This window comes from Frieseomelitta varia, unplaced genomic scaffold (assembly GCF_011392965.1).
Source record: "Frieseomelitta varia isolate USP_RPSP 00005682 unplaced genomic scaffold, Fvar_1.2 scaffold_165, whole genome shotgun sequence".
Taxonomy (NCBI): Eukaryota; Metazoa; Arthropoda; class Insecta; order Hymenoptera; family Apidae; genus Frieseomelitta; species Frieseomelitta varia.
The window spans coordinates 53,432-66,118 of NW_025109361.1; the positions used below are offsets into that span (position 1 = coordinate 53,432).

General features: G+C 38.5%; 1 protein-coding gene across 1 annotated transcript; it reads right to left on the reverse strand.

The window, feature by feature from the left end:
- Nucleotides 1–1,410: 1,410 nt before the first annotated feature.
- Nucleotides 1,411–10,875, reverse strand: LOC122538513 (protein spaetzle 5). The gene is made up of 7 exons (XM_043672674.1): nucleotides 10,160–10,875; nucleotides 8,084–8,238; nucleotides 3,596–3,685; nucleotides 2,879–3,031; nucleotides 2,657–2,803; nucleotides 2,106–2,351; nucleotides 1,411–1,817 (listed from the first exon to the last, which is right to left on the reverse strand). Exons 1-7 carry the CDS (start codon nucleotides 10,187–10,189, stop codon nucleotides 1,646–1,648), a joined length of 993 nt encoding a protein of 330 aa, XP_043528609.1. The 5' UTR covers nucleotides 10,190–10,875; the 3' UTR covers nucleotides 1,411–1,645.
- Nucleotides 10,876–12,687: the final 1,812 nt, after the last annotated feature.

Consider the following 12,687-nt stretch of genomic DNA (forward strand, 5'->3'; position numbering starts at 1 on the left):
GACGATTTTTATTATTTTCCTCCTTTCGAGCGTGAAAGCGCGCCGCCGAGGAACATCTTGCGCGTTGTCGTTGCTTTTGCTGTTAAGACGAATAAATAAATGTTACACGCGCAGATTGGACGAGCGAATTCTCTTCACTTCAACTTCAGGGTGAATTGAGAAGAGTATTTCTCAATTTCGACTACGACTATGTCCGATTTCTTCGTTCGATCGCTATTATGATTCAGTCATTATACCGAAAGCAGAAAAAGTTGGTCCTTATTTTTCATCAAACAATCGTAAACTTCTTTCAGTTTGAACTGAAAAATTCACTCCAACATCCTCGTTCGAGAACTCCATTTTTTTTTTTTTTTTTTTTTTTTTTTAAAATAAAAATTAANCCCCCTCCCTCGCAAAACGCCCCATCGTCTTTCTCCGTTTAGTCCTTTTTATCGCAGTCGACGCGAGTCGGGATACTTTTATTTCATGGCTGCAAGGTCGCATCCGCGTTTCGCAACGATCCACGCGGCTTAACCCATATCGCCCTCTGTCCTTGATAAACAGTTACGATCGGCCGTGAATCGCTTTTCACGCGATATTCCAACAACGCTCGTCGCTTGTAAATCGGAAATTTGAATGGGATTTCGCTCCGACACCGTCAAACGTGTCGATTGGCCGCGGACCGTGTTATTACCGTTATTACCGTAGAAGAGAGTCTTGGATGAAAATATAGAAATGTTTCTCTTACCATATTTTTCTCTAAATATTTGCCAGGATCTTTTACTATTCGCGAGCGTCGAGAATGTTGGCAGCTTGGAGCAGTCACGCGCGTTGCATTTCAAAAATAGTTTGCACCAGTTCGTCGTAAACGATGATCGATGGTCCACGAGACGACAAATAGGTCTATTTTACTGCACGAGATATGTCGATGACCGTATCAAGTGTGATAGAATGAGAAAAATGAAACAATGACACGCGCGGTTTTGTGCCCACTTCGTCCACTTGGAGCGAGGAAAATATAAATCTCGAGATAAGTGACGGCGTCTGTTGACGGGCAGGTAGTGACATCTATCGACGATTCCATGCACGTGTCTTGTACGAGTAAAATTTTAAAATTTAATTTCTTATTTCTTCCATGATTTTTATACGATTAATTCTCAAGATTTATTCCTGCAAATATTGTGATTATAAATTCACGGATATGTATCGATTAATTTATATGCACACATGTTCATCTACATTACCAACTATAGAAAAAAATCACAAAAAAATAAGTCTCTCGCAGAGATTTATAAATACTCGAACTACTTAGGTGTTGCTAAATTGTTCGTTTTTCTAAGACAAACTATTGAAATAAAATTAAAAAAAAAAATACAAAATATAAAAGTCGTGTAACTACGTTTGGAATTAATATTCCAAGTTCGGTTTTTCTTTCGTGCAAAATGAAGCTTTTTCAATCTCCTTCAAAATCGTTAATATATTCTATAAATTCTTTTCATTTTTTTTTTCTATTCCTTTCGTCGATTAGTTATCACGACGATTTTATGATCTTTCAATTTCAAAATCTATCGCGAAGGCAGCATCTTTCGTCAACAAGCACGAACAATCAGAGTTTGGCCGTAAATGGAATTTTTTTCAGACTATGTGATCCAGTCGGTACATTCTTTCAATAATTTGCGATAATTTCACAGGCACAACCATGAGGGAACCAGAAAACGTCCGTGTATAACTGGTTTCCGCTTCCTTCCAACGCTACCAATCGCTTTTGGACAAACTTTTGCTGACATCTACTGGTGTATCCCGCAGGAACGGAACAGATACCGTTGCATACATTCATCCTAAAAAAAAAATCAAAATATTATAAATGTTATAAAATATTTTTATTTATAAATATATTTATTATAAATATTACAAATATTATAAATATTACAAATACTGTAAACATTATAAATATTATAAACATCATAAATATTACAAATATTATAAATATTATATTACATAATTCTAGTAAATCGCAATAACTTTATTTATATTTGTCAATTATTTCACTTCAAATTCCACAAGCTAGAGTACACCATGTGGAATCACATTCAATTACTTTGTAGAAATTTTATAAATCTACTCACGTGCATTTCTCACTCTTCACTACCTGCGAATACTTCCGATTCTTATCTTGAAGATTCACCACGTACATCCAATTTCCTTGGTTGTTCAAAGCCGCCCTCGGAGTGATGTACTGCGTCTCGGTTGGACATAGTGGGATCGCATCGGGATTTGACTGCCTCTTATTGCGCTCCTTATTCGATTTACTGTATTTCAATAACGGATTTTCGTACAACGTGCGTGGTGGTGCTTTACTGCTTCTAACGTATCTGAATAAACACATAAATACAGATTCTGACTCTCGGTTACCTCTAACTCAATTCCGAACTCTTTATTATCATTCTAAGCTCCGCATTCATCTACTGTAATTACAGAATTGTACTAATATAAAACTGTATTATCATTCTAAGCTCCAGAATTGTACTATCTATTATAAAACTGTATTATCATTCTAAGCTCCGCATTCGTCTACTGTAATCACAGAATTAATTATTAACAGCACTAATTCGATCCAATTGCCTTTTTTTCCTCGTTACCAAAAAAAAAAAAAAAACTCAATATTACAAACGACCACCTGTTCGCCCACCACGTTTGATCCTGTCCAAAAGACATGTAAAAGGGACGATCGGACGTGACTCGTTGTTCCGTAGAATGAAGCTTGACTGGTATCGTTTCGTCGCTCAAAAACGGATCCCTCCGGGTTGGCGTCGTGTACTTGTAGCTACGAACGGATACGATGAAAAGCGGGCAATTCAGTTGACAATTTGGTTGGCTACGGAATTAGCATTAAAATTACCCATTCTGCTGAGTATCGTTCGACGGGGTACCATAAACGAGCGGCGGATGCCCTCGAACGGGATATTGTGTCGGCGGCAAGAATGGTAACGAGTGAAACTGACCCTCCCTCTGCGCCGGGTAATCATAACCCTCCGAGTAATCCGGCATCGACCTTGAACAGAAACACATTGTCCTTGATCCATTTCTACGGGAACGTTTCTCGAAAATTTAGAAGCAATTGATGACGATGATTGGTTTAGTGATTGATTTAGAACGTGAATGAGACTCTAAGTTAATTTTGTGACAATTTGGAGAAAACGATCAGCGTAGAGATTTTGAATGGGCGGCTTTAGTGAAGGCACTGATAACGTAGATTTCAAGATTACTGCGATCGAATGATATTAGAATATTTCAATGAATAAAAATGATTATGGAAAGAATGTTATATAAATACTGGCTCATGAATATTTTATTCGAAAGTTATAACTGGATCGTGGACGATTTAATTTATCGCATCACGAGTATCTTATTAATTTAATGAGCGCATTATGCGATTTTGACACAAATCTTTCGTAAATGATTGATGAATCTACGATATTACTGCATCGTCTTCTTGACAAAAACAAAAAAAAAAAAAAAACAAACAAACAGGACAACCTTATTTTCAAGATTATCTTTGCAAAGCTAGGCTAGTCTATAATTTCTATGTATAAAATAAAATAATTACAAGGCGTACCTGTAATCATTGAAGTCCTTTCTTGACTCGTCTCTTAGTGCGGAAATGAAGTCAAAGTTGCATTTGTCCACGAGAAATTTAATCAACTGTCTGCGACAAAGAGAGAGAGAGAGAAAGAAAATGAACTTACGCAATAACAAACGTGAAAGAAAAAGAAAGTAGAACAGTGTAGATTTTCAATTGCATCTTCCAAATGATCTTCGACCCGTAATCAGTCGATGCAAATGAAAGTTTATCGTAATACCAAATGTCGCATACGATTTCTCGACTCAACTTGAATAGAATCGTTTCATAAGTGAACAAAAAAAATTGGTTGTCTATCCCATGCATTATTCACGAGTTCGCGAAGGCCAGGTTCCACGACCTGTAGAAGTTCTTCATACATATCATAACCACTTCCGAACGGAATTTAAAAATTCAATAATTGAATAACGTGCTTCTACCACATCATCCTCGTTCATCTTGAAGATTTAAAATTTTAATTTCTACCTTCTCTGGAAGAAATTTACAGTCCAGAACTCCACTTATTCGAATCGAATTTCAGTCAATACTCGATCAAACGATCTCAGTCATTTGAACGTCCGAGTGTTCGTGCTTCGAACGAAAGTCATTAGTAGAGGGGAGAATGAGTGGAACTCTTGCAACTCCAGTTATATAAACTATTTGTCTCTCAACAAGTTCGTACATTAACATCTCTCAAGAAGCTACCGTACTCGAGAAGAGAAACAAATGAACACACTGTGCAGTTGAATCATTACGTATATATCGTTGCAACACGAAGCACGATAACGAAATATCGACGAATTGAAAAGTCCAACAATTGGAGTTTTCGGGGAAAAGAATCGAAAAATTCGACGCGTATCCGTGCAAACAGGCGCACGAATTTCATGCGTGATCGAACAACCCGCGAACTTTCTCCGACGGTGAAAGACTTATGACTAGAGGATATGTATATAAGAAGATGTTTAATTCATGGTTCACGCCTAAAAGCTGTTTTCTCGCGGGCTGCATCTCGATCAGTGTCTTCCACGGGCCTGGCCCAACTTTCGAATGAGCGTGATCCGTCAATGGACGACGGAAATCGGTGGAGACCAGAGATTGACCTCGAATCCCAATAGCACGTTTTAACTCACACAATTTCGATACCGTCGCCGTATTTGATCAACGTACTTTCGAACGTTCCTTCCTTGTCGTCCATCCGTCTTCCTCGAACGGCCAATCGACAGGAGAGATCGCTCTGACTTTCTGATTTTTTTATACTCCTAGCTTTTTTTTCTTCTTCTTTTTTTTTTTTTTTTTTTTTTGGTCTCCATACCAACGTTTAGCAAAGGTTTTGGTTCCCGCCTAATGTTCGACAAAAGTAGTAAGTATTTCTGTCTAAAAATGAACGTGTAAAGTATCGAGAGGAAAAAAACTGAACTGGATGGAAATCCGCCCGAGTTGACGAGAAATAGCGGACAATGCGAGGTATTATGCGTTTCCTGTTATGCAGACCGCGTTGCCACGCGTTCCGCTCACAATTGCACCGGCATGCCGTCGCGTCGCGTCGCGTCGCGTCGCCTAGAACTCGTTCATCAACGATAAACGCCAGCAATTATCGTTTCCTTAAGTCTCTCGTATTCTCTGACGAATGCGCGTAAACATCAATTCCCCGTAATTGATCGCGTTCATCTATCCAGATTCATGATTATACGGAATAGAGTATTCTAGTATGTGTTACATCGATACGCTGACATTATCCGGCGACAGTATCAATTAAGGATGATAGATGGTAGACGAGTAAAGAGGAAATTGCAAGAAACTGAGAACTCTTCTTTTCTTTTTTTTTTTTTTTTTTTTATATTCGTAAAACGCAGAAACCGAAATCTGTTTGGTAGACGGGACAAACTTTCTAGCTTGACAATTGCTCAACTTCCATGGGGAGTTCTGCAAATTACACAATGTCGTTTCAATAGAAAGTATTTAAAGTACACGGTTTTATATATTTGTTCAAACATGTCGGAAGTGTATATAGAATTCCTTTCACGTCGCGAGCAAGCATCCTCGATTTATTCGAGCTGATTAACACCTTGCAAAATGAGCCATTTGCATTTCGCGTAACCAACTGACCAACGTAACCAACAATTATTCTCTCTGCCACTTTCTTCATTTCATGACAGCTCTTTGACATTTTCTGTCGTTTCTCGAGAAATATAAAGATATTCCGTAACCTATCACCTTATGTCAATCGATGCTTCTTGTAATATAATGAATAAACGAATCTTCGCGGGAGCTGTTCCATTAAAAGAGATGCAAATAATAGACGTAATAGACATGGTGTATCGTATGAAAATCCATGGCGACCACTCGAAGCGATGAATCGCGTCGATAAATCTGTCACGTTTCCGCGAACAATCTTTACAAGTCACGGTGGAACGTCGAATTCAGTTGAATTCGTGACAGTTCCTATAATTATCTAGTAGAGCATGACCGCGTCAAGGCCACGGTCGCGCTACGCTGATCAAAGAATAAAACGTATCGAAATGACGTCCGTTTTTACGTAATCGTTTGTCGCTTTCGAATCGATCTGGCTCCGGTATAAAAAGAATGAGAGATCGCCAAGCACGATTAGAACGAATGCATTATAGACATACGATGCTTTTCGCTGTTTTAGCTCTAATTATTTCTTTTTTTTTCTTCTTCTTCTTTTTCTTCTTTCGGTGATTCTTGCAATTTCATTTTTCCTTGTTCGTTAATGGTGTTTTTCAAGTGTGAAAGAAACAAGAAATGAAAAATAAAAATAATTGACAAACATTGTACAGACGATCATTGATAAAAGAAACAGAGGATACTCTGATTGATCAGAAAATTTACATTCAACTGTCTCTGATAGATTTTTGATAGTGGAGCAATCATTCTGTGTCACGTATTTTCAGCATCGAATGAACCGTGCTTTTTTTTGGTCAGACACGAACGAAATAAAATAAAAGTCGAATGACGCAAGAACGGCGACGAACTAGCGGGATATTATCAGAGCAGTTTTAAGCAAGTTCACTATCCTGGAAACTTTCCCTTCCTGAAATTCGTCTCGCCACGCACGATCAGCTGATTTGTATGCAGGAACGGCAGCGCTCGTCACGTTGGGAATATTAATAACCAGACGGTGAACCATATTTTTACAAATTCCGCAGATGCGATACTTTTGGAAACTCGGGGAAATAGCTCGAGCCCCTTGTCGAATATCTTTCTTCTGTTACTTGATAACCCGATGTTGCACTACGTGATTTCGAAATCTAAGAATTTCACGGAAGCTCGTAAAAAATGTTAAATATTCAGGCATTTCAACCTGAATGATTTTTACAAAAAGTTGACTTGAGAAATTGCTGTCACTGCTCTGTTTATCATTGTTTATATTACCTTTTCAAACAATCCATTTCCCAAGTATATTATTTTTCAATCTTTAAACTTATTCTTAAACGAAGCAGAATGAGATTTAAAAAGCAAACAAGTTTCTTATCGTGCTTTTTGTCGACCATACATCAAGAAATCCAACCGTTCATTTTATGACTCTTTTGAAATCTCTTGTTAACTCGAGGAATCGGTCGAGCTTCTTAGCGAATCTCGATTTTTTATGCGCGACCAATGATCCAAATCTTTCGATCGTTTTGCGTAATTAATTGACCGAGGACGAACAAAAACCGACCGATACCTTGAAACGGTAGTGTCTGATACTGAGCGCAACAATATTAAGAGCGTAGCATTATCATGCAAATACGATAATAGGCCTGACATCACAGATCTGCCATGCGGTATCCCACGAGCATTGTAGTGTGTACGTAAGTAGCACACTACAACGAGACAACTCTTTTTCACCAGTCTTGCGAAAACTCATTCGACATCCGTGTAATGTCCATTTAACCTTTCATTCTTTTTTCTTTTTTTTTCTTTTTTAGATGTATTCCTCGCGATGGAAACGACGTCTTTACCATCTGCAAGTAGGTTGACAGATGCATAAACTTCAAGGATTATTTACAACGTGGAAAGAAAAAAAAAAAAAAAAAGAGGAATGATCGTATACTTCTTGGTTATTTAACTTAAAAAAAAAAAAAAAAAAAACTTCTTCGAAGACATATCTGTAGATGGTGTAATTTACATTCAGTACGTAGCCTTCGATAAGCGATCTTTTCAAATGCTGATCACTAAGATTTCTCAGCCTTTGGTAATTATTCAAAAACTAATAAAACGAGGACACGAATATTCAACTTCGTTCCTCAAGTCGACTGTAAGTTGAGAATAATAGTGAAAATTGAATCCCTCGGGCAGAAGGAATCCAAAATGAACGTTTCGGAAACGTAATTAAACAATTTAGCAAGTAAATATTAAATTCAAGGTGCGAAAACTTTTTGACCATGCTCGACGACGTTCTCGAGCCACACGATGTATTCAGTTTTCATCAACATTGAATTCTTCTTAGAATAGAAATTACATTTTCCTTTTGTCACTTCTTACCGAGGATAATGATCGAGACTTTCGCAGAACGTTTGTCCTGGCTTTGCGCAATTTGGAGTGTGCCCCGGAGGTGCGGGTACAAAAGGCTCGTACTGTGGTCGTCCTGGACATCCGTACTCGAGGCAAGGTTCGCCATGAGCGTTCACCAAGGATGCCTAGAACCAAATCGAGAATAACGTACCGAGAGCCTTGATGAGACAATTGAAACAGCAATTAAGCATAACATTAAGCGTATGAAACGCTCACTTACTAGAATTACTAACTTAGAAATATTGAATAATATAAATTAGCTACATGGAAAATTCTGATATGTTGACCATCGATCCTGACCACTAATTGTCTGACCAACAAAAATCATTTAGTACGAAGAGAAATGTCTTCGCGAATGCATTGCAAAACAGATAGAATCTGAATTTGATTTGGACGTAGAGGCGAGAACGAAAGCGATTGAAATATTTGCGATATTTAATGAGATCTGTTTAATAGAAACGAGTTCATTTATTAATGAGAATATCCTTTGACGAAACGAGATCGCCGAGATTAACATCACTAGAACGTTTGAGTCGTATAAAATTTCTATAAAGATTATTAGGAGAAATCTTCTGCTTCGTTATTGCGGAACCTTGATGAATCATGCTTCTCTGAAATGATTCCATTGGCTCGTGGCGCTATATAAGGAATATTAAATCTACGCTCGCCTACTTTTCACTAGAAATAAAAAATGAAACAAATATATGAACGGCGTATCTCGTTAGCGGCTGGTAATTGTGCAGGCTTGAAGTCGTTCGTTATGTTTGCGTAAAGAAAAAAACGACAGCGTTCATTCATGAGTTTGCTTTCATTGGCCTAAATCGGAGCCCGGAAACTTTAAAACTGTATTATCTAGTACCTCGATCAGTGAAACGGATTTAAATCTGATGTAACATCCTAGTGCAACGCCATTTAAGAGCTTTCTCAGGCTACTTTCTGTTAACTCATGACGCATGACATGGTCGGCGTTGCTTTTCATCGATCTCGAAATCACACATGATCTGAACGTTCGTATACTGCAAAGTTGAAAAATTTGGTACGATAAAATGGTCCAACCGTGGGTATTAATTAATTTAATTAAAGACTCTTTGTTGCCAGACAAAAAGAGAATTGTAAATGAAACGGCATCTAATGATAGTGGTAGAAAGTGACCCATTTTCATTTCGACCAAGCAAAATGAATCATCCTGTACGCTACGCCGGTATTACGATACAATTTTCAGACAGTTACAGCCGTTTTATGACCGTTTTATTCGTACACTTAATTGTTCCTTTATTTTCACCGAAGTGTGCATCCGGTATTACAGAAAGCTTGAATTCAACGGCAACTGACGCAATCTTACAAAATGTAGAGAGTCTTACGCCAGATATTACGATACGCGTCAGAGTTGAACCGTACATTTCACTAGCAGCTTTCACGGTCTAAGAAACTACTTGTCCCGCTGGATCGTACCTTACTGTCGATGTCTGACACGGTGGTCACGCGTGCGACCATAAAACTGCGGATTCACTTGTAAAATATTCGATTCGCCGTCCACTTTCATCTTCTCGTCGATCGACCAACATCGATTTTTTTAAAATCTTGAGATTCTTGAATCAGAAATTCTTTACGGATTTATTTATTTCTTGTTGTATTACGCTCGTAAATGTTCCACAATAACGAAGGCACGTTTTTAACAACGGAATGACATTTAGAACGACTCTCGATTCATCGGCGAGTGAAAAGGTTATTCCGTTATTCTTGCCGTTTCTAACTACGAATTGAGTTTGAACCACGTTCACGAAAATATTTTTGCCTCGAATCGGTGAGGTTAGAATACGATCGTTCTACATCTTTCAGAGTTGTTGATTCAAACAAGGAATAGCAGGAGCCGTCGCGCAAATCGATTCATTCGTTTCTCACTTCGATTATACGATATGATAACAGAGCGCATAAAATCACTTGTTATCACGACATCTGTAATTTACTACCTAAAGCATAGAAACTTGCTCGACCCTGCTTAATTCCTTCCGATGATAAAAATCATAAAATTACGTATCCACTTACGATCGTTAATAAGGACAAGAAGAATTTCATTTTCGGAGTGCGCCAATGCCAGTCGCCGTAATTGATTCAACTCGAAGACACTTCACAGTTTTCTTCTCCTCTGCCGACCTTAACCATACCGCGACACCTTTCGCGAAGACTGCTGCTCGATCGGAAGTCGAATCACATAATTACTGACATCACGCGAGCTGCGCGGAACGGGGTTACCGTGACACGATAAACGATTATCAGTGAAGCACGTGCCGGTATCTGCGGATGCGATTCGCGAGCTAGACGGATCGCGGAAACGCCGATGTGCAATCATGCGTGGCGCGAGTGTTGACAGGTATCGCTGACCGCGGAAAAAGTATATACCTTGCCGCGCGAGGTGACAATTTTTCGACCACTGTGGACCTCGCTTAGCAACTAAACTGGAGAGTAACTTCAATTGTGAAACGTGACTGAGCCGGCTCGAAGATTTGAAATCCGATTTAAATCCTCCAGTAATTGCGGCGTGCACGAGCGCGATGAGTGACAGACGAAGTTCACACGGGAGATCGATCACGAGCACCCACTATACGACGATACGATACTGGTCGAACCGCGAATGAACGAGTGCGACCGGCGATGCTTTAGTCACCGCCACTGTCACTCGTATATATGTGGTGTTAGGTCCAGATTCCGCAGGGGGTTTGTCCTGTGCGATTTTACGCGCGGCGATTTTACCTAGCAACGTGGGTAACACGGTGTATCGATACCCATTCTCGCGTTCGTATCCCTTCCTCTTGCACGCGTGCACGAGTTCCGATCGAGCAACCGGGTGGGGTGTACAGGCAGGCGCTATATATGTATAGTTACTCTTTGCTAACTCGGCACTCGGCTACATCTTTGTTTCAGATTGTTTCGAAAGTTAGAAAGGCGCTCAATTTTTTTACTTCTTCATCTTCCCTGACACTCGAGTCGACAGACTACGCCACAGACTAAATTGTCGATTCGTAATTTTTCAAAAAAAAAAAAACTTCTCGCCAGCTGAGCCAAATTCGGCTCGGATTTAAGGCCAGTTAGCAAGGCACTACTGTACTTTCACTAGTATCCGTGTTCTGCAGCGTACACCATTTGACCTTACACGTTAACAAATGTCGCTAGAATGCAATCAATAAAACTGCATAAAGATTAAGGTCAACTGCTTGATAATTTTACTTTTATTTCTACATTAACAAGCCTCGCGCATGATTTCTTTACATGACCAAGCTAAGGAATAGCGCTTTAATTCGAATGTATCTTTCAACTGACATACGTACGTACTGGATGATCGCAATTCGATCCCATTGGCACGAAGAGGACGCATTGACTCTTCCTGATCTTTTCGTATGTCCCGTATAAAATGCTTCTTATATTTTCTTCGAATTAATATGAATATTTAAAACATGAATAGATACTTGAACGTTGAAGATAGAACGTTTAATTTTAAAATTAAATATTCTGTCATGCGCACTTTTAAAACGTACGGTGGCGCCGTCTATGTACAAATCCAAGAACTTAATATTAATTTGATACACATTTCCATTAGTCGTGCCAGGTGAGATCTGAGTCATGATGAGATATACGAATAAATCAAGCATCTTTTGGGATTTTGTATCTCATCACAGACGAAGTGTATGAATAGACCTCGCATGCAATGTATTTTTTCGGCCCACGATTGGGGGATCTCAGGATCTCTTTACCATTTTCGTATCACATCCTGTCGTATTCCGATTCGAGCAACTTTGGCGCTTCCATCGACGAGGTTCGTCAATTTTTTTTAATACCTTTCAATAGATGTAAATAATCAAATATATAATATACTTTTCATCTCAATTTTCATCAATGGGCTGTTATAAATCATTATATTTCTTTATTGATGTAGTGAAGTACCCAACCACGTTCAATTCAGTAAGCAGATATGGCAGGTGTCCATATTTTTTGATTTGAATTCTCATCACTAGTAGTGCTGCAGTGCAAAACCTGGCTAAATCGGTACGACAGGATATGACACGAAAATGATAAAAGGGTCCTAGAATTGCAAAATCGTAGGAAAAAAAAAAAATTCATTGGATGTTTCGTTTACTCCTCGTCTGTGTGATGAGCTTCTTTGAATTCTTTCTTCGCGATGCGATTTTTTGATGTCAATATTTCATAATGTGAGACACAAAGTTCCATATAATGCTATATCTAATCTATTCTTTGTCAATGATTAATTCTCCTATTATTGAAGTATATTTTAGTATGATCGAAATTATTTCAATATCCATAAAAAAATTCCATTACAATCACAATTTCATCTATATTATACACTCCATGTATCAGAGTTATAATTTAGCGTTTCGAACGTCACACTATTCATTAATGAATAAACTGAATTTACATGAAACCGACGAATTCTGACAAGTGAATTAGAATTTGAACATGCAACGAAGAAAGTAGTCTTATCAAGATAATAAAAAATAGTTCAAAATATGACCACAAGATGACAGGGAAGTGGTTTGCATAAAATTCATTTTTGCTCATTA